The sequence below is a fragment of the Myripristis murdjan genome, chromosome 8, assembly GCF_902150065.1.
Source record: "Myripristis murdjan chromosome 8, fMyrMur1.1, whole genome shotgun sequence".
NCBI classification, from domain to species: Eukaryota; Metazoa; Chordata; class Actinopteri; order Holocentriformes; family Holocentridae; genus Myripristis; species Myripristis murdjan.
The window spans coordinates 32,379,573-32,401,598 of NC_043987.1; the positions used below are offsets into that span (position 1 = coordinate 32,379,573).

The 22,026-nt window shown below is 42.2% G+C and overlaps 1 protein-coding gene across 2 annotated transcripts; it reads right to left on the reverse strand.

Annotated features, from left to right (window-relative positions):
* Window positions 1-767: 767 nt before the first annotated feature.
* med15 (mediator complex subunit 15) lies at window positions 768-20,952 on the reverse strand. Of its 2 annotated transcripts, none has more exons than XM_030058369.1 (18): window positions 20,792-20,952; window positions 19,988-20,075; window positions 18,825-18,876; window positions 18,470-18,493; window positions 18,132-18,296; window positions 17,559-17,872; window positions 15,906-16,262; window positions 13,137-13,289; window positions 10,180-10,284; window positions 8,358-8,476; window positions 7,502-7,629; window positions 6,099-6,233; window positions 5,488-5,551; window positions 4,792-4,858; window positions 3,781-3,938; window positions 3,214-3,380; window positions 2,078-2,176; window positions 768-1,582 (listed from the first exon to the last, which is right to left on the reverse strand). In XM_030058369.1, the coding sequence occupies exons 1-18, from the start codon at window positions 20,857-20,859 to the stop codon at window positions 1,446-1,448; spliced, it is 2,400 nt and encodes a 799-aa protein (XP_029914229.1). In that variant the 5' UTR covers window positions 20,860-20,952; the 3' UTR covers window positions 768-1,445. The 2 variants fall into 2 exon arrangements, with proteins under 2 accessions (XP_029914229.1, XP_029914230.1); XM_030058370.1 differs by having other exon boundaries at window positions 1,446-1,582; window positions 13,164-13,289.
* Window positions 20,953-22,026: the final 1,074 nt, after the last annotated feature.

Genomic DNA, 22,026 nt, shown 5'->3' on the forward strand with positions numbered 1-22,026 from the left:
TTCTCTAGAATAATAATGATATAATTAATAATAATATAATTGCCTGTTTCTTAAAATAAGGCTGTTTTTCTGTCCCAGTTAATCCCGGCAGGGTTTACTTTCTTTCACCACCTGCAGCTGTGTGAAGAGGAGCAGGGTTTATTTTGTGCGTAGTGGCAGAAAGGCGGCTGTCAACATGTGATTTGTGGTTTCAGAGGAAAGCGTCAGAAAGGGTTTGACGCAGATTTCTGCAACAAGGCCAGAAAACAGAAAGAAAGGGAGATGCTGGAGGGCAAGTTCCTCCCTTTTTCTTGACTCTCTGCCCAGCTAAAGTAAAAACAAAAGTAAAAACAAAAAATAGGCTAAACATTGCAAAATTAGACACTGACAGAGACTGAGCTCTTACATAATCTCACGTATCATCATGACCATTAAAAAAAAATCGTCACAACTGGCTGAATGTGAACTATGGACTTTTATATATTTCCAGTGTGCATGCTGTGTTTGTTTATTGTTTGTTTTGATGTTGACTGAACACAGTGAGGGACGGGGTGTCGCTCACTGAGCAGAAAAAAATGACGTCAGAGTAAAAGAGGTCAACAGGAAAATTATTTATTCAGAATGGAAAAAGGGACAGTATATATATACACACACACACACACACACACACACACACATGCTTCAAAGCTTTGACAAACCCAAGGGTACAAATGTTCCCTCCTCATTCAGACACACCTGAGGTCAGCCCATACACCTCTGCCACCTGGTGGTTTAAAATGGACACTGCATGTAAGCACAGTAGATCTGATGTATTCAAGGTTTTTTTTTGTTTTTTTTTTTGTTTTTTTTTTTTTGGTTGACATTTCGAAAGATGGTGCACTGACATGTAACCCGGAGAGTCTCTGATGAAGTCAAGGCGAAACTGCATGCTCACTTTCTGGCTGAGCTACAAAAGCTGGAATGCATCATAATGTCCATTTCTGTTTTTTTTGTCACGTGTTGGCTTTGGGGAAAAAAGGAAACCTCAACCGTGGGTTCATTTTGCAATCAAAAGACAGAGGGCGAACACTACGATCTTGACTGTTTGGTTATGGCATTATAAAAAAAATAATCCAAGAACTTTGGGGCTTGAAAATTAAAAATCCTTCATTTGCAGAAGGACACATCAATTTTAAAACACCCCCTAATCTGACCTGGATGATGATTTTTCCCCACCTCCAAAATGCAATCCAAACATTTCATTCTCCCTTTCCTGTGCCCGGACGTGTCCACTGCTTCTGCAAAACGGAGGAAATCTTGTAGCTCAGCCAGAAAGATGAAAAATAATATCGTCACGAGATATGGAGCCGAAGCTGCGTTACACTGATGCACGGAGAGCGGCGCTACTACAGCCGCTAGAGATGCTTGTAAGGCGTGTGAAAGAGGCGTGGAGTCGGAGGGGGGCGCGGCCGGGGGGTCTGCGGGCGTCACGCCGCAGACAGGCAGGCCTGCCGGACGCTCTGAGCCCACGTGTTCAGCAGCTCCGTCACAGAGTGTTTGTCAGGAAGCTGCAGCAGCTTGGACGTCATGTTCTTGTGAACCGTCTGCAGGAAGTTGTTGGCACCTGACGAGGACGAGAACACCCGTTTGAATAATTATGATTATGACTGAATACTTAATGAATTATGTGATATTGGCCTCTGATGATCCATTCAGCCGCCATGAGCCTGTTTTGTTCAAAGAGCCTGAACTTGAACGCCTCATCAGTCACAGATCTATCTGAGGAGACAGACGTTACCTGATAAAAAAAAAAAAAAAAAGAACAACAGCATCCAAACAGCAAACCTTTCCCTCACTGAAATGTTGAATTACCATGAATAAACATGAGTTTGTTTTTCCTTTAAGTTCGATAAGTACTTCATGTAATTACTAAGTAATAATGTAGCTTTTCCCCCCCTTTTCTTTAAACATCATTGAAAACTTCACTGAAAGCCAAGTAGTCCCTCAGATCAGTAGCAAACAAAAGAAAGAAAGAAAATACTGTGACATGAGTGAAAAAAGAAAATTTTGTCCACAGCGACCGATAGCATAACATATTATTTTTAGAAGTATTTCTTACTGTACTGTTCCTCGTCGTCGGCCCAGTAGGGGCTCTGGTCGGGATAATCTGCAGGGACGCTGAGCTGCAGCGGGGGGACGCTCGGCAGGTTTTTATCGTCTGCAAGAAAAACCCACCAACAGCCTCCAGGTTAACATGATCAGAGCATCGTGATGCGACTCGGGTGCACGGCCTCAGCACATCGGCTCGTTCACCCAACATGTCGAGATGTTCTGAAATACAGCAGCTGGCGTTAAAAGCTCACTTTGTTCTAAAATCTCTTAATGAGGGGCTCTACAGGTGTCAGAGAGCTACAGTTTATGCTTTTAAAAAGCCAGTTTAATGAAATTTAAGGCTGATTTTTTTGGACCAGTCACCTAAAATTTATATCTAAATCTACAGGCTATAGCCATGTTTTTTAAATAAAATAAAACAAAACACAAGGAATTATGTTCACTAAGTTTCAGAGCCTGTATCAAAACAACAAACAGTGATTTTTTTTTTTTGTTTGTTTTTTCACTTCACGACACTCCTAGCTACTGGCTACTTTATTGTATATACTTAGCCCTCTTTGTCTTTAGAGTATATATTTTGCATATTTAGTCTCTATTGTATATACTTTTAATTTTAATGGTAATTTTTTATTTATTTATTTATTTTTGTTTTATTTTATGTTTTTATTGATGATGCTGCTGTAACGTGTGAATTTCCCAGTTTGGGATCAATAAGGTATACCTATCTATCTATCTATCTATCTATCTATCTATCTATCTATCTATCTAGGTGCTCTTGTGATCTAAAATCTGAAAATATGACGCGAAATGCTGCTTTCGAATGTAGGCAAGAGCATTTCAAGAAATTGGATTTTGGATAATTATTTCGAGAAAGACGAGAAAATCTCCTCAAATGTGAGAGAGAAAATTTTGCAAAGTTTAGACAAAATGTGGTACAACCAAACTGATCAGAATAGGATCACCATATTATGATCTTTATGTGTATTTATTCACTGATGTCACTTCAAGAAGATGTCATTAGATTTGACTAAATCTATTTCTCCATTTGTTGGGGACCCCCTGCCACCGTCTCAAGGCCCCCTGTTGGTCCCCGGACCCCGGTTTGACACGGTGATGTCAGGTGTGTGCGGACGGGGGGCGTACCCAGCTTGCAGACGAGGTGCACGGTGCCGTTGTTGCTGCAGCAGGTCGGGTCCAGGTTGACCAGGAACTTGACGTCGAGCCGGGCCACCTCGCCCTGCAGGATGTTGGGGATGGTCTGCCGGTCGTCGTCCTCGTGCCTCCTCTTCCTGCCGCTGATGTTGGGACCCCTGGGGAGGCAAAGCATCGTGGGAAATCAACACCAGAATGCTCCACATTCAATCTTGTGTCATTCATCAAGTGTTGGGGTGTAAACAAGCTGATGGGATTATGGAGCGGTTAGAGCTCAGATGTTAAAATATTCCTTCATGATTAATGCATCAGTAACTTAACTCTCTGAAAGCAGCCGTTCTTCACAATGAACTTCTTTTACTGTTCATTTTAATTTGATTCTCTCAAAATTCTGAATGCAGGACTTCTATTAGGCTTCTGCTAATTTTATTTAACTGAAGGATTTCTGTACTTTTTCCACCTCTGACCACAAGTTTTCTAGTTTTTGGCAGATTATCAGTTTGTCTCCGCCACACTGGTCGGCAGCTTTGTGAGATGGCAAGTTGAAGCTGAACCTACGTGATGGGCGGTCCGTGGATGGCGGTCATGGCGGGAGCAAAGGTGCGGTAGAGGGAATGGTTGAAGACTGGAGAGCGGATGTTGGCCATGACGGCGTCCAGCAGCGGCTGACACAGATACTGCTGCTTGGTGGGCACGGGAGGGGGGGGCGGCGTGGGCTGCGACACAGGAAGACGCCAGATTAATGCTTCATCTCATCATCATCATCATAAAATTTAAACAGCATCTTTCAAAAACAGCAATACACCCCGCATAATGGACAATAACGTGGGAGCCAGGAAGTAGGATTGGGCCATACATCGTTTTTATTACATCAGACTACATCTGATCTGAGATTTTGGAGATGATGATACGTGTTAAGTGTTGTCTTTTCCTGGTTTTAAAGGCTGGATTACAGTAAAGTGATGCAATCTTCTAAACTCGTTACACTGGGCTATTGTTTGCCACTTCCTGCTGAGTCGTCATATGCACATTAGTCATGACTGTTTATTGAACACCTCTTGCGAAAATGTCTTATGAACGCACCATCGATACCATCATAACATCGATATCAAGCTCGTGTTATGGGATCTTGTCCATATCGCTCAGCCCTCCCAGTGAGCTAAGAGGTTTTGCTGATGAGAATCACAAGCGGGAACACAGAGGGATCAGTCAGGCAAAGATGAAAGTGAAACTCATATATAAAAACAGCGAGCATTCATAAGAGTGCGGCTCTGCTGTTCAGTTTAATCCTAATTACTGCAGGGGAAACAGAGCGAGGCATAAATGTCATCATCGTTTCAAGTTTAGCTGCTGTCATATTGTAACGTGAACTCTCAGTCTGATATTCATCTGGTCGACTGGCACAAACTCAGCCGGGGCCTCAGCGGCTGCCCTGACAGTGATCAACAAGGACAGAAGATCTGACCCTCTGAGGCTCTTTAAAAAAAAAAACGTTCTTTAAAAAAAAAAAAAAAACAAACAACACGGAGTGTGTGTGTGTGTGTGTGCGGCCGCTGAAGCTCGACTCACCACGGCCATGTCGTTCTTCAGCTTCTCCAAAGCGATTTCACACTTCTGCAGCGTCTTCAGGGGACACCTGAGACACACACACACACACAGACACACACACACAAACAGGACATGAACACACTGCAAACTGGCGCTGAGAAATGAGAATGACGTGATTTATTGCAGTCATATTGTTTTATGTCTGGAGGAAATCATGTGTAGGGCAGGGCACCTCTGTCGATCCCCAGTACAGTGGTCCCTCGTTTATCGCGGGAGTTGCGTTCTAAAAATAACCCGCAATAGGTGAAATCCGCGAAGTAGTCAGCTTTAATTTTTTAAAATTATTATAGATATTTTAAGGCTGTAAAACCCCTCACTACACACTTTATACACTTTTCTCAGACAGGCATTAACATTTTCTCACTTTTCTCTCTTGTTTAAACTCTCAAAGTTCAAACCTTCGTAGAAAAATAAGTCCAGTAAAAAAAAGAAAAAAAAAAAGCATGCAAAATTGCGAAACTGCGAGACCGCGAAAGGTGAACCGCGTTATAGCGAGGGACAACTGTACTTCATTTATAATGGAAAAGTGTCACATTTATCAAAAAAATCATAACTGACATGATTTGGATATTGCACTTATACATATTAAGATTTCAACACAACTTCAATTAGTTGTGCACACACACACACACACACACACACACAGTTGTGTATCACCTTGTATTAGGATCTGTGAGGATGTTCAGTAGACTTTTCATCTTGCTGAGGTCCTTCTTCCTGTCTGATAAAAATATATAAAGTACAATTAGAAAATGAAGAGTCCAAACAGCAGAAATGAGACCCAGTATGTGAGGAAAAAAGTAACATTAAGAAAGTGGGATCTAAGAAAACGTGAGAGGGTCACGTGAAAATGACTGACGGCCCAAACTCACAACAGATGATGGCACTTTTTAAAATAACAGGAAACTTTGTCTTTTTCTCACTAGATACCAACTTTACAGCCTGGATCGTATATTAGTTATCGATGCTAAATGATGAATGAATATTTCATTTTAGAAAAGAACTCTGCCTGCCGGGAAACAAAAAATATAAGGAAAGCAAACGCTGAATTGAAATTTGTCAGAAAAGTGTCAAAATGTATCCAAACTTCTAATTTGTGTCTTTTAAAGTTTAGCAAGTTGCCGCACACCACCGGGAACGAATTATGAAGACCAAATCATGTTTTTGACCAGTTAAATGATGCTTAAAATGCATATGTATGCGTGTTGAAGAGTTTTTCTGGTTACTTTATGTTCAGCCTCCTGCCATCAGGTTGGGCAGGAGCTTACCTTCGTTTTTGTCGATCTTGTTGATCATCCTGCGCAGGGGTTCAATGTATTTGGAAAGCTGCTTGAGTTTCTCCATGTACTGCTGGTCCTCCAGAGACGTCGCCCCCGCCGGACTCATCACTGAACTGGGGTTACCTGCAGGACGACAGCAACAACCACAACATGACACACTGCAAGTCAGCAGGGATTCAGCATCTTACCTGAGCCCACCTCAGCACCCTCTCACACGTTAAAAGAGGAAAAAGACAACACAAAGTGGTGCACACTACATCTCTCAAGTTGTGTCTTGTGAAGGAATGCGTGTGCAAGCGACTCCTTTTCCTGTCCAACAAAATGTGCAGCTGAAAATGTGTAGTGCAATGTGTTTCTGTTTGGGGCACTAAATGAATCAAGTCTAACAGTTCCTGAATCCCAGTACCGGGCGTCGGGTTCTGTCACTTGGTCCATTTATATGCTGCTTATTCTCTATTCATTCACACTTTATATTATATAGATACACTGTTTACACTTATATAGGCTGTTTATATTTATTTACATATACTGTTTATAGTTTATACATACTTTTTATATTTATACATATTGTTTATAATTTATATACAGTTGTCCCTCGCTATAACGCGGTTCACCTTTCGCGGCCTCGCAGTTTTGCGGATTTTTTTTTTTATTTTTTTTTTTTTTAAACAGCGCATTGTGCTCTGCGTCCTGATTGACTAAGGGACTGTAGACCATTGTCAATCAATCTCCTCCGTGCCGTGTCTCCTGTACAGTACAGAATGCTTTCATTCTATAATACTGGACTTATTTTTCTGCGAAGGTTTGAACTTTGAGAGTTTAAACAAGAGAGAAAAGTGAGAAAATGTTAACGCCTGTCTGAGAAAAGTGTATAAAGTGTGTAGTGAGGGGTTTTACAGCCTTAAAACATCTAGAATAATTGTAAAAAATAAAGCGGACTACTTCGCGGATTTCGCCTATTGCAGGTTATTTTTAGAACATAACTCCCGCGATAAACGAGGGACCACTGTATACTGTTTTTATATATTTTAATATTTTATATTTACATTTCTTTTTTTTTTGGCCTTGCTTTATTTATTTATTTAGGCTTACACTGGGACCTGAGTTCTAATTTCATACCACTAACATGTAAATGTGAGCTGGTATGACAATAAAGTTCCTTGAATCCTTGAAAATCGCTGGGGAAGACCAACTACCAACGAAGAGGACGGGATTTTGTTTGTTCCTGTGTAAACAACCCGTAGAGGTGGCAGGTTTTGAGGAGAGTTTGTTCAACGATAAAAGGCTCAGATAGCGCTTTCATCCAAAGCATCACACTGCCTCTATCTCTCTGTCTATCCTGTAAGCACCTGCGTCTACCTGTAAGTTGGTAAGTGCTGATGTGTGTGTACCTGGGGTGTTAAGGGGTCCAGGTGAGGGGACCCCGTAATTCTGGGGGGTGCGGGCGGTGGCGGGGCTCTGTGACGGCTGGGGGGAGGGGCTTGGCTGGAAACCACCCGGCGAGGGAGTTGGGCCAGAGCTGAGCAGAGAGGAAACAGCACATTTCAAATTCAGTCCACTGAAAATTAGTGCGACAACACAAACCACCAGAAATTTACAACACTGAATATAACTAATAACAATGTACCACTGAAATACAATTCGATATAGGTCTGATGCTCACAAATCATGTTTTTGGAGGGCTAAAGGTGCATTTCATCCCAAAATGGGAAAAGGAAAAAGACAAAACAAAATAAAATAAAATATTTACTGATAGCATGAAAATAAAGTTCATGCGAGTCACTAAGTCAAGTCGGAATTCACTGTAAGACCTTTGGATGCGGTTTTGAGTTTTTACAAGTGAAAACTGAAGAATTCAGGCAGCAAAACAATTTTATACCTTTTTGGAAAGAAACGTGTCAGAATCATTATGTACCAGAGGAAGTGCTGCTTCAGAGCGGGACTAGACAAAACACCATTATCATGTTGACACAGTGATATGATGCTAGATATAATCTGGAATTTTGGATATGGCGGTGATATAGAGGCATGTGTGTTGTCTTTTCCTGGATTTAGAGGCTGCATTACAGTAAAGGGACGCAATTTTCTCAACTTATCAGACTGTTGTCGCTGTTTTTTCTTATTTGCCTCTACCTGCTTGATCATCATAACCACATGACTCATGATTGTTTATGCATCCCTACATTATCAATATTGAGGTGTTCAATCAAAGACGCTGTCACGTTTGATTCACCGCGAGCCCTTTACCTGGCTGAGTTGGGCTGGGACGACGGCGGCTGTGGCGACGGCTGAGGCGGGGGAGGCATCGGCTGCGGCGTCTGGACCTGCACAGGTGAGGGCGATGACATCATCTGATGCTGCTGCACCTGCGAGGGGGAAGGGAGGAGAACTCACTTTCTGCCTCCAGACCAGCGGCACTGACTGACGGATAACAAAATTCATCAGGCATTTTTTTTATTTTAATATAAACCACCTGGTATGGTTTTTTTTTTTAATAACAGACCATAAACAAACAAACAAACCAAATTTCAGAACCATTTCATAAACGGCTGGTTTTATCAGCTTTAAATTGAAAAGTGATGTCATATCCGTCCAGTATTATTTTTACTGCAGATATTTTTTCTAGAAATGTGTCCCTTATTAACTCTAGTAACACAAGCTTGGTCTTTTGTTTAAATAACACTTAATTACCTAAAGGCCTGTCTGAAAGCTGAACCAATCTGACACCTGAACCTGTCATAGGCCTGCCAGTTATGGGCGTGGTGGTTTTGGATATTGTCATTCAGGGTGTCTACAGGTATCAGCGAGTATGAGAGTAAGTATGAAGTGATTAATCTGCAACAGGCATTTTTCCCCATCAGGTGAGAGTTGCATGCCAATATAAAGAAAAAGGATTGGGTTCAGCCACAGCTTTAGAGTTTTTTTTTTTTTTTTTTTGTAAACATCAGACAAGTTGAATTTAATGCAGAGGAGCATCACAATTTCTGACAAAAACAAATTAAAAGGTGGATAAATGAAATTAGAAAACATGTTTGTGTGGAAATACTGACTTTTTAAGTACAGGACACCCTGTTATTGGCCTCAAAAAAAAAAAAAAAAAAACACCCTTATCGGTGCATCTATAATATAAACACTGGTCTGGACGTTTGTCTGCTCTTTGTCCATTCTTACAGGCAAAGTACCATGTGATGTTGGTTGGTTTACAACTGTAATGGAACTGGACCAAATATCTGTCCTTATTCCTGTTTATTGTCATGTATATTAATTATGATCAATCTTTAAACACTGTTATAAATCAACATCTTTACTCTTTATAGCATAGCAGTAATCACTGTATCTGTTCATATCTCAGACCCTGTTTACTTCATATTTTATATTGACACTGCTGATGGAAAATTCTGTACTTTCACCAGTGTAACCATGACCCGGCCGAAAGTCCCTTACTTTCCAGTGTCACCAAGACCAGGCTGATTTGGAGTGTGTGTGGGGGGGATCTCACTCTTTTTGACAGAATGCATGCATGTCATCATGTCACCTGAACTCGTCGCGTTTCTGAGGGTCGCACTCTGAGAACGCCTGATTTAGAGCGTCAGATGTTGTGCATACAGCTCCAGAGGTTACCTCCTTTTCACTGCAGGTCCTCAGTCTTACGGCTAGTATGACAGATTGGGATGTAAAAGTAAAAAAAAAAAAAATTTACAAAATAATAAAAATGTATTCATTGCAGACTGGATCACAAATCAAATCAACCACAATCAGCCACTGCTGCCTGTCCGTTTCCCCTCACTGCAGTCAGCTTAGCAAAAACCAAAAAAAAAAAAAACAAAAAACAAAAAGCAAAAGGTTTGTCAAAAAGGAAAGTGGGTGGGCTGAGGTGGGGGTGGAAGCTGGGAGGAGGGGGAGCACACAGAAGCACACCATGGACAAATGGGGGGGGCTGTGGGGGCGAACAGCAGGCGGGGAAGATGATGGGCGGCACCATGGCTTCCCCTGGCAGCGCCGGGTCACAGGTCAGGGGTCAGAGGAGGAGGAGGAGAGCTTCCTCCAGCCAAGCAGGGGGGGTAAATACCTGCGTCATCTGCTGTCCTCCCAGCGCAGCAGGGTTTGGAGGTGGGATGGCGGGGTTCAGGGCGGCGCGGGGCAGCCGGGGTGGAATCCCAGGCCGGATCATCATCTTAAAGCAGGACAGAGGGGACACAACAACAGGACATGTCACGAGCAAAAAAATAAGAGGAAATGCAGAGTGACGAGGCGGGGACGAGGCCGGCATGCACCGCAGCGCACACACACACACACACTTTCAGCATCAATATGAAGGGTCAGACATGGCAGTTAGGCAAAGCTCACTCCCCAGGGTGGAAACGGCACATGGTTGACAGGTGATGTCTGCAGAGAGGAGGGGACGCATCGCACGTCCCGTCGTAGCCAGCAACCAGAACTGGGTGTGGAGTCCAATACTGGTTCTAATAATTCATACTGGTTGTTAACCAACGGTTGCTTGGCATACTTTCCGTTTGTTAAAACAGAAGCATGATTCACGCTGCGAGTTAATGACGTTCTACGCAACATTTAATTCAACGTGTAGTTCAAAAGAGTTTGTACTGACATGCCGTTGGTTCAAATTAGTTCAAACACCCATAAAAACGCACCCCAACTCTCATCACAAGAACCAAAAGAATCTGAAGCTTGGAGACATCTCACTTATTTCTGATGCCTGCATGTCAACAGTGAAGAGACACACAGAGCAGATACTCACTAACATCCTGTGCCATTCAACAGATACAACACACCAAGACTGCTTCCATCGGGGCGGCTCGTGCTAAAACTGTATGCACTTGTGTAGCAGCCTTGAGACAGAAGTGGCCACCAAATGGTATACACTGAGTAAAAAAAAATGTTCCTCAGCACCAAGCCCCCTTTTGCATCTGAATGAAAACAAGAGCTTCCTCATCTGACATCATCAGACGCCTCTTTCTGCACAGCTTACTCAGGATGGGTTGATGACGGGGTTTGACACAGAGGCAGAGTGAGCGGGCATGCGGCTGCAGTGTTCACAGTATGAACGTGCTGTACATGCATGGGAGGAACAGGACTGTGCCCACAAGTGTCACTGATCCAGGAAAAAAAAGTAGGGCTTCACATGATTTATTTCCTGAAATATTAACATTTTTCCAACCTGTATAAACTTAGGCGTTTTTACTGCCTTGTGCCCTTCCATGTTACTGCTGCTGCCTACACACTGAAATTCAGTGAATTTTTGTCACGCGACTGTTGGGCTCACCTGAATCAATCCAGATGTCTCAGATCCGCTGAAGACCGCAGAATTTTCTGTTTTTTGAATGATCTGGATTGAGTAAACGACTATTTTTTGGCGAATTGTTGAATGAAGCATGTATAATAAAATGATTCGAATGAAAAATCACTTTTTTAGGCTTAGTGTCGTCCTTTTTTCTACCGCTAAACGGAAGTTGGACATGTTGCATTCAGGGACTGTCGGAAAATTCAAATTCCGACGAAAAAATAGGTTTTTCAAGCTTCCAGCTCTGATAAACGGTTGAATTTTGGCGATTTTTTAAAAAATACATGTCTTTCTATTCCGCCGGCGGGTTTGGGGTCAGGGTGTTAATATAAACCACCTGGTATGTTTTTTTAATAACAGACCATAAACCGACAAACCAAATTTCAGACCAATTTCATAAATGGCTGGTGTTCACAGTATGAACCATGCTGTACATGCATGGGAGGAACAGGACTTACTGAAACTATAAAAGGCATCAATTCTACAGAGAAAAGCTCATTTTTCCCCTCATCCAGGGTGCAGTTATACCCTGACAAAGTCTTGTGCGAGCTGCATTATTATTATTATCCTTAGAGAGAAAAGGCTGCTGCAGTCAGACTCTCACACTGAATGAACGGAGGTTTGACGCTCAGGATGTTATTTCCACTCCAAATTTGGTTTTACATCCTGGAAATTAAATCTGTGTGAAAACTTTAGGTAAATATTTTTCATCACAGCTGATACTGCTGTAGTGCAATCAGCTAAAGACCCCCTCCCCCATCAGCGATATACAGTGGTCCCTCGTTTATCGCGGGAGTTACGTTCTAAAAATAACCCGCAATAGGCGAAATCCGCGAAGTAGTCAGCTTTATTTTTTACAATTATTCTAGATGTTTTAAGGCTGTAAAACCCCTCACTACACACTTTATACACTTTCTCACTTTTCTCTCTTGTTTAAACTCTCAAAGTTCAAACCTTCGTAGAAAAATAAGTCCAGTATTATAGAATGAACGCATTCTGTACTGTACAGGAGACACGGCACGGAGGAGATTGATTGACAATGGTCTACAGTCCCTTAGCCAATCAGGATGCAGAACACAATGCGCTGTTTAAAAAAAAAAAAAAAAAAAAAAAAAAGCATGCAAAATTGCACTAAAAAAAAAATCTGCGAAACTGCGAGGCTGCGAAAGGTGAACTGCGTTATAGCGAGGGACAACTGTATTGTCATATTGTCATATTTCCATATTACCATTTTCCTTGTCACTTCATGCACTGGACTGTTTTTCTAGTGTTTTTCCCACCAGGCTGTTGTGATTACAAATCCACCTATGCAGGTTCATCTACAGAGCAGAGCACTTCTCAAGTGAGATTCTGCTCCAAGCAAAGGCAAAAGGACTTTGCAAAAAAAAAAAAATTACTTCTAGAAAAGGTGGGTTTCTGAAAAGCACTGCATTTCTGATCACGGCACAGCACAGAGATGTGTCTCTTTTACCAATAACGCCTCATGTTTTTGGTTGGTTGCATTACATTGCATTACATTCTCAGCACAGTTCTCTTGTTGAGGACATTTTCAGAGTTCAGATGATTTTGTTCTCACCTGAGCAAACCAACTAACCAAAAAAAAAAAAAAGAACCAACCTAAAGAAGGAAAAACTGACGAATTCTGATAAATGGAACACATCATTGCATTGCTTAATTTCTTTCTTACACTGCACACATGCACACTGCACACACACACAAACACACACCTGGGCTTGCGGTGGCTGCAGCCTTACCTGGCCGGGCACGGCCGCTGCGGCTGCGAGCTGGGCCTGAGCTGCGGCCTGCTGGGCTTGCTGCGCTGCCTGCTGCGCCTGCTGGACCTGCTGCTGCTGCTGCTGCTGCTGCAAGGCTGCCCTGGCCTGGACACACACACACACACACACACACACACAGGCACCCACATGTCCAGGTGTGCGGGCAGACACGTACACAAACACACACAGACACGCAAGGGAAGCAAGCATGCAAGCAGAGGGGTGTGTAAGCAGGAACTACTGGAGCGCTGTGTTTCCTCACGGCCGGTGACAGTGGCACGCTGGCAGCTGACCCATCAGATCTGAACTGGCAAACGTCATGTACAGTTTTACTGAACTGTAAAAACAGAACCATTCAATATGGTGCAAAACCGAACTGTAAAAAACAGACAACACACCCTGAAAAAATGCAGCGTTACAATCACATCCTCTGTATGAGAGCCATCTAACCACACACTGAGCTGATGAATTAATCAATATACTCAAAGTATTTTAATGTTTGTTATGCAGAGTGTAAGTCTAGACTTTTACCTGTGAAAGAATATCTGTTGATTTCATATTGTTATCCCAAATCTCTGAATGAAAAAAAGTTATTTTGGCACATAAGACAAAACACAGATAACGCTGGAAATGGTGACATTTTTTTTTTTTCTCCCTAACATACAAAATAAACCGAACCAAAATTGTGACCCAAAACCACAAATCACAAACTGAACTGTGGGTTTACTGCACCGTTACACCCCTAAACACAGCATAGATCTGCAGCATATTTGATAATTAATGTCACTGACACAATATTTAGACCGTCATCGACAATATAACCCCCGGATGAAAACCAGACTTTAGTATCTCTTTATTTTTGATGTTTTATTTTGGAAGCGTATCCTGGTTTGCAGCATAACAGAGGTCGCAGTGCCAAGTAAAGCTTGGAATATATTTTTATAGGGAAATTATTACAGACAGAAAGAGAGAGTGCTTTTACCTGTACTTATGATACTTAAGTACAATATCAGATACTCATATTTGTCATCCAATAACTGTGGATTGTTTCCACGACATTTTCTTCTCTCTTGTAGCTTTGTAACTCTGCGACAGAATGACTGCTTGGTGTTTTCTTCCACGTACGAGGTGGGGCTGTTGGACCGTGCTGAGGCCAGATATGCAAAAGAGCATTTAGTTGTGACATAAAGTTACAGACGTCCAAACGGCTCAGTCAACGGAAAAGTTTCTGAATATAGGCTGTGTGCATTTTTCCGTGGACTGAGCATTTTGATACTTTGGGCCCTATCTTGTGCCACCCGCTATCCGCTGCCACTACCCGCTACCCGCAAATTGCGGATTTAGGAACTTCCGCTATCCCTAAACGGTATCTTGCGCCACCCGTTACCCGCTATCCGTTATGCCGACTGCATCATTTGCGCCTGGAGGTGTGTGCGCGGGCGTGTTTCATGCGCTATCCCTAAACTTGCTATCTTGCGCACACACTTTAGGGAAAGCGGATAGCGGATGGTCCTGACCACCCGCTATCCGCTATCCCTAAAGTTTGGGCTGTTACGAGAGCGCGCCCAGGCGGCTTCAATGCGCGCCCCGACGGAGCCTCGCCACGCACATGGTCGGACTGATACCGGGACGCCGCCGGAATGGACTGAGTATATTACTCATATAGACTGTTTAGAGGAAAGACTGTTTTAATTGGACACTTACGCCAGCACATTTTGTTGTTTTATCATAAGCCAGCAGCTGTGCTATATTTTTTATTTGCCCAATCTACCTTGTCAATAAATTAGTTTACACATAGTTCCACCTCTGCCTCTTGTGTGTGTGTGGTGTGACCCGGGGATTTTACTCAAATCAGCACGACCTTGTGACACGTCCACTTGGACACATGTGGCTCCACCTCCCGAATTAACTCGCCTATAATATAATATATAATATGTATATAAAGCCAACTTGCTTTAGCCTCAGTAGAAGCCTTGAGGAAATCTACCTCCCTCTCTCCATCGCGGGTTTAGGATTTAGGATTTAGGATAGCGCATCCTGCCCTTAAAGGCACCTGGCACACTGATTGGTTTAACTGGCGTAACGCCCAAAACACGCCTATGCATAATATAGCGGGTAGCAGAGGTGTTTTGCGGATAGCGGGAGGTGCACAAGATAGCAACTTTTACGGGGGAACGCCTCTTCCTAAATCCTAAATCTGCAAATAGCGGGTTTAGGGAGTCTGGCGCAAGATAGGGCCCTTTATGTTTATATGGCACCTACACCTGCTTTCTAATAAAAAAAAAAAAAAAAGATCTTTTTCTACAATATGGGACCTTGAAACCAGATACAAATTATTATTGATGATCACACCTCATGTTGCTCACGCTAAGAGAGAAAATTAATAGCTACATCCAACTCAAGCATTTTCTCTGGATCGATGAAATATTATGTCCAAATCGACTCGCTCCCCGACCAGATGTGAGTTTGATTTCACTGACACACCAAAGATGAAACTGATAAATACTGATCCTGTCGCTGAAATGACCACACAACAGTTTTATGCTCAGACTTGATCACGATGATCGAGGCCCATTATTCATGAAAAGGTTCCTTGGTTACCCAATTTACACGGGCTTTTCCAGGTTTGAAAAATGTAACAGAATAATTCACCTTACTCAGCTTTTTCAGGTAATCCGTGTACATCTACAGCGTAACGTTTCTCACCCCTCTCTGCTTTACCTGGAGGGCCTGGATCTTGAGGTGCTGCTGCTGCTGCTGGCTGATGGAGCTGATGGACACGTGCTGAGCAGGAGGCATCTGTCCGGCCAGGGACTGCGGCGCCATGCCGGGCTGCTGCTGCTGCGAGTGTGGGGGCATCTGGCCTGGCTGCGGCTGCGACTGGGCTTGAACCTGCTGCTGCTGCACCATGTGCTGGATGGACTGGGCCTGAGCCTGAGCCTGGGCCTGAGCCTGAGCCTGAGCCTGAGCTTGAGCCTGAGCTTGTGCCTGAGCCTGAGCCTGAGCCTGAGCGTGCTGCTGCTGAAGCTGCAGCTGCACGATCTGCTGCTGCTGCTGCTGGAGCCGCGCTGGATGCATCTGCAGACAGGAGGTGGACAGTGGACAGCTTTGGTGAATAAAAGAGGTGCAGGGAACAAGGAGAAGTGTGGAGGCTTCTTGATTCTAAAGTTTCACTTTCCAAATAAAAAGGGAGTTTAGATTTATCTAACTGCTTGTATTGATTGATAGAAAAGTAGCCATGTGCAGTAATATAGAAAATTGAGGATGTGATAATCAAATCGCTGACAGGTGAATTGTAATCAAATCAAATCGTGAGCCCAGTGAAGATTAAGGCCTCTGGCAACAACTGAGTGAGTTTGAGACACAGAAATTGATGTTGGTGATAATCAGTCATTGTAGTGGACAAGATGTTAGATTTTTGGATTTTCACGTTAATCAAACAAATTAAATGGCAGAAATCCGTCACAGTGGACTTTAATGGTCCAAGAGACATTTCTAGAGCAATGACAGCAGGATCATATTACAAAGGTCCCTGTCATTTGGTTTTACTTCTAATGAAGTGTGGCCTCTTCAATTTTGAAATTTCACTCACGTTCCCTTCAGGCCAAACTGCATGAAATCTGGTAAACATCTGAATTACCTTTCCAGTGCACTTTGATTTCCAATCTGTTACAGGGTAATGATGTTAAAGGCCGTGTTTACTTTCAACAACAACGTCCATGTGAACCAACTGTCATGCAATTTCAGCTACTGGATTGGGAGATACAGGTTGTGTCACTCCCTGTGGGATGAACTCATAATGGTTGTGACACATGTTTCTACAGCATATTTAAACATGTTTACCAAGTTTTGTGATGATTCAACAATATGTCATGAAGTTGTAACAGGTTAGCATAATTTTAGAAGTTAATATCTGCAAATGTAAAGCAAGTTTTTAAAGAAAAATCCATGAAGGACATAACAGCAATTTTTAGAATTCTTCCTGGGCATGAATAATCGTGGTGATTTAGAATAACTGTCATATTGCTCTATTTTCAAAAGTTGCTTTAGCAGCTGTAACATCAGTTTGGGCATGGCTTGTTTGTGTGTACCCAACATCCAAAGGACAAAAGAACGTGCAACCTTGCAGCTCCTCTGAGGTGCATGAATCCAAGAGAACAAGCGGAATGAGCAGCCTATTATACTGCTGAGGAAAACAGAAAAAGCTTGAACAGCCAAAGCTAAAGCCTGGCAGAGTCAACATTATAACATAAGGCTACAATGGTCAAAACACTTTGGTTTTTAATACAATTACAACTTGGTTAACGGTTCCTCGAGAGCAGCTAAGTTTCTTCTTGCCTAGACACAGCCATGCAGAGAGGGATTCATGAGTACCTGGTTCTGCTGTTGCTGGTTCTGGGCCTGTTGCTGCTGCTGGTTCTGGTGTTGCTGCTGCAGCTGCTGGTTCTGGTGATGCTGCTGCTGCAGCTGCTGAAGCTTCAGTTGCTGCTGCACCTGGAACTGCTGCTGGATGGCAGCGTTCTGCTGCATGGCGTTTTGTTGCTGCTGCATGGCATTTTGTTGCTGCTGCATGGCGTTCTGCTGCTGCTGTGCCTGCTGGAACTGCTGGAACTGGATGGACTGCTGCTGCTGTTGTTGTTGCTGCTGCTGCACAATCTGCTGCATCTGCATCTGGCCTGGACCTCCTACTACACAGAAGCGGGAAGGAGAGAGACACAGGATAACCAATAGCTTAGAAGCTTTCAGGTCAACTCAGCAGAGTCCTGGCGAAGTCTCAAAGATACTTATCGGACCGAAGCGGAGACTGAAAGTGGGCCCGGCTCTTTTACAGGCAAATTATGTCAATGCCAAAATATGCGGGTCAAACGCAGCCAGCATCCACTGTGAACGGTCTGGAAAGAGGCGCATTTACGGCAAACAAACACCACATGGAGGAAACACACTCACTGGCTTGTGGGTTTCCAGCCACCCCTGCCATGGCATGCTGGCCTATCTGCATCTGCCCCATGGCCCCCATGCCACCCACTGGTGCACCAGTGGGGCGAGGCCCCATGCCCATGGCGCCTGGGCCCCCTCCAACCCCTGTCAGGTTAGTCAGGGCATTCATGGGATCTAGCAGAAGGGTAGACAACAGACAATATTACGTAGCTCAAACATGCACAGCAGAAATCATGAACACTACGAGTCTAGCAGTGGACAGGTCTAGTAGTGGACAGAACACAGCAAAGAAAAATAAATGAAAGAAAAAGTAAACCATACACAGATAAAATACCACATCTACTTACCTGGACCTCCATGTGCCTTCTTGTCTGTAAATTAGAGGAAAAAAATCAGTAGCTGCACCAGTAACAACTCAACACTCTGAAATTACTGCCAGGAAAAAAAACACAGGGTCTGAAATCAGCTTTTTCAGCCATCGTTCAGTGGCTCATAAATCCCAAAGTGTCACTTTCACTTTCAGTGTCACTTTCACTAATAGTTTCAGGTATGACTTGACATGACAAAAAAAATACTTTGAAGTAATGCAATGAGTGTCTACTGAACACCCCTGGTAAAGTACACAAGTTTACAAGCCATAATTTAGATATCTGCAGTAATTCCCCACCCTGTTTTAAATACACGTTTGAGTCAGATACTTACGGATGTCTCTGAAATGAATGATCAGCCTTGCCACCAGAGACAAATATTCCTCCTAGAAAAAAGAAAAAAAAAAGTACCAGGTTCACAACAGCAAAAGCCAACACATCATGACCTTACTGAGAAAACCAACTGTTATTAGCTAGTCATTACACCGCATCACATCAGGCCCAACCAACCACATGTGGCAGAGATGACTGAGATCTTTCATTGAGTTTTCTCTTAACTCCAAATTAGAAATATGAAAACGCCTGGCGTACACCCTAACCGTGCGCAATATAGTCCAGTAATTTTAGGCCAAAATTGGGGTCAACCTAGGACAAATTGCAAGAGAAGCAAACTCAACTGATTTGGTATCCTCAGTTTGTCCTGAGTGAGGGAAAAAAAGTCCCAAGAAATCCCATTGGTGGAAAGTTTTGAAAATCACCTATTTATGACCACATATTACCAAAAACACTGTTTTTAACACACAGGGGAAAGGGGTTCAGAATTTTACTTTCAGATATCACTATAAAAATTCACAAGATGATTACACACATAAAGACAAGAAAAAAAGTCAGTTACAAGTTCTTTGAATTATTCTGTTTTCACATGCATATCACACATTATCTGATTTGATATGTGCTAATAAGGAATATAAGGAATAAAGGCCAGAAGAGACATTTAAACAGTAAATTAAAAGGTTACTATATATATCGGAACCTTGAATTAAAAGGTTACTATATAACAGCGGATTAAAAGGTTACTATATATATAGTAACCTTTTAATCCACTGTTTAAATATCTGTTCTGGCATTTAGTCCTCATATTCCTTATTAGCGCATATCAAATCAGATAATGTGTGATATGCATGTGTAAACAGAATAATTCAAAGAACTTGTAATTGACTTTTTTTCTTGTCTTTGTGTGTGTAATCATCTTATGAATTTTTATAGTGATATCTGAAAGTAAAATTTTGAACCCCTTTCCCCTGTGTGTTAAAAACAGTGTTTTTTGGTAATATGTGGCCATATAGAGGTGATTTTCAAAACTTTCCACCAATGGGATTTCTTGGGACTTTTTTTCCCTCACTCAGGACAAACTGAGGATACAAAATCAGTTGAGTTTGCTTCTCTTGCAATTTGTCCTCGGTTTTTTCATAAAATGACTGGACTAATAGTACTTACTCTTGATTTGGCTTTGACATACACATGGTTCTCCATATCAGTGCTGGACTTGGTGTGTGGAGTTCCTGCCTTCCTCATCGCCTCTTCACTGAAAATGCACAGGAAAATTAAAAAAAAAAAAAAAAAAAAAAAAGGCTATGCATGCGTGATCTGGACGGATGAATACATTAGCAGATAGACTCAAATACCGACAGTAATTCACCATATATAACATCATAGGTATTAACATTTATTATTATTATCAGCAGGAGTATTCAGGCTCGAGCTCCGTGACGTCTGCGTCAATGCTCTCCACTGCGCCACCGGGTTAGCCAGCATGCTAACTTTAGCCTTCAGCGAGCTAGCCGCAGCCGCAATGATGCGCCAGTCAGAAAGCAGATTAAAACTCACACTGCGGTTTGTCTTCTGGCCAGAATGAGAGAAATGTCCGATTTGTTCAGTTAACTAACCAAACCAAAACCCAAACCAACCAAAAGCTAGCTCGGTTAGCCATCGGCTCGTTTAAAATAGCGTCACTTCAGCTCATGGCAGGGATATACATGCATGTTGTCTTGATTAGCGTTAGCCCCGAAATAAAGTCCAACAGGGAAAGTCGCGGCACAGTCTTTAGGGAAATATGACAGTTTAATGTTAATATTAACTTCACAGATTTTACAGAATCAGCGAGCATAACTTGGGACTTTGACGCTTCGTCGCAGACCGCAGGGATGAGTTAGGATGCGATGCTAAGCTAACGCTAACATGAGCGAGTTTAATCAGCCGCCGTTGCAGAAGCGAAAGCACGGACGGATCAGAAAGTCTCACATTTGCGCCACAACTTTTTGGCGGAACTGCGGGCTCCTCCAGTCGCTGTCCGGTCCGGGGACCTCCATTGCAGAAATAAAATATTATTGTGGGATTTCACCAAAGAGCAAACAGCTTGATGTTAGATCTAGCCTGACTTCTTCCTCTCTGACCAAACTGGCGGATCACGTTAAAATGCCTTGTGAATGCCCTATACCGCCACCTGCTGTTCTGTGGCTGTAATGTCAGCACCACAGACACCACACACTTAACATGTGGCTCGACCGTAATAGTATAGGCATTATGCAAAGTGACCTAGGAAAAATTGCAACAGAAACTCTTTCAACTTTTTTAGTCTCATAAATATGTTGGTTATAACATATCAAAAGTCCTAAGAAATCCCATTGGTGCAAAGTTTTGGAAATCACCTATTTATGACCACATATTACCAAAAAACACTGTTTTTAACACACAGGGGAAAGGGGTTCAAAATTTTACTTTCAGATATCACTATAAAAATTCACAAGTTGATTACACACACAAAGACAAGAAAAAAAGTCAGTTACAAGTTCTTTGAATTATTCTGTTTACACATGCATATCTATATTATATATATATATTCTATATATATATATATAGTAACCTTTTAATTCACTAATTCAAGGTTACTATATATATATATAGTAACCTTTTAATTCACTGTTTAAATGTCTCTTCTGGTATTTATTCCTTATATTCCTTATTAGCGCATATCAAATCAGATAATGTGTGATATGCATGTGTAAACAGAATAATTCAAAGAACTTGTAACAGACTTTTTTTCTTGTCTTTGTGTGTGTAATCAACTTGTGAATTTTTATAGTGATATCTGAAAGTAAAATTTTGAACCCCTTTCCCCTGTGTGTTAAAAACAGTGTTTTTTTGGTAATATGTGGTCATAAATAGGTGATTTCCAAAACTTTGCACCAATGGGATTTCTTAGGACTTTTGATATGTTATAACCAACATATTTATGAGACTAAAAAAGTTGAAAGAGTTTCTGTTGCAATTTTTCCTAGGTTCACCCCCTTTTTGTCACAAAATGCCATGTAGAATCTCTGCACCCAATGCCAAAGATCAGGTCATTAAGAGATAAAACTGCCTCTACTTTGATTTTTTCACATTTGATTTGAAAAGACGCCAGACAAAACTACATAAAATCAGCACAGCGCAAATATTTGTTTTGGATGTGAAATTGAAATGTTTAATATCAGTGA

Bases quoted from the DNA above. Each gene is read 5' to 3' on its own strand.
- med15 (XM_030058369.1), bottom strand. From the start codon at position 20,859: ATGGAGGTCCCCGGACCGGACAGCGACTGGAGGAGCCCGCAGTTCCGC. The intron at 10,285-13,136 runs GTGTGTGTTTGT...TCCTGCTTTAAG, and splicing joins TGCAGCCACCGCAAGCCCAG to ATGATGATCCGGCCTGGGAT. The intron at 3,939-4,791 runs GTGAGTCGAGCT...CCTGTGTCGCAG, and splicing joins TGAAGAACGACATGGCCGTG to CCCACGCCGCCCCCCCCTCC.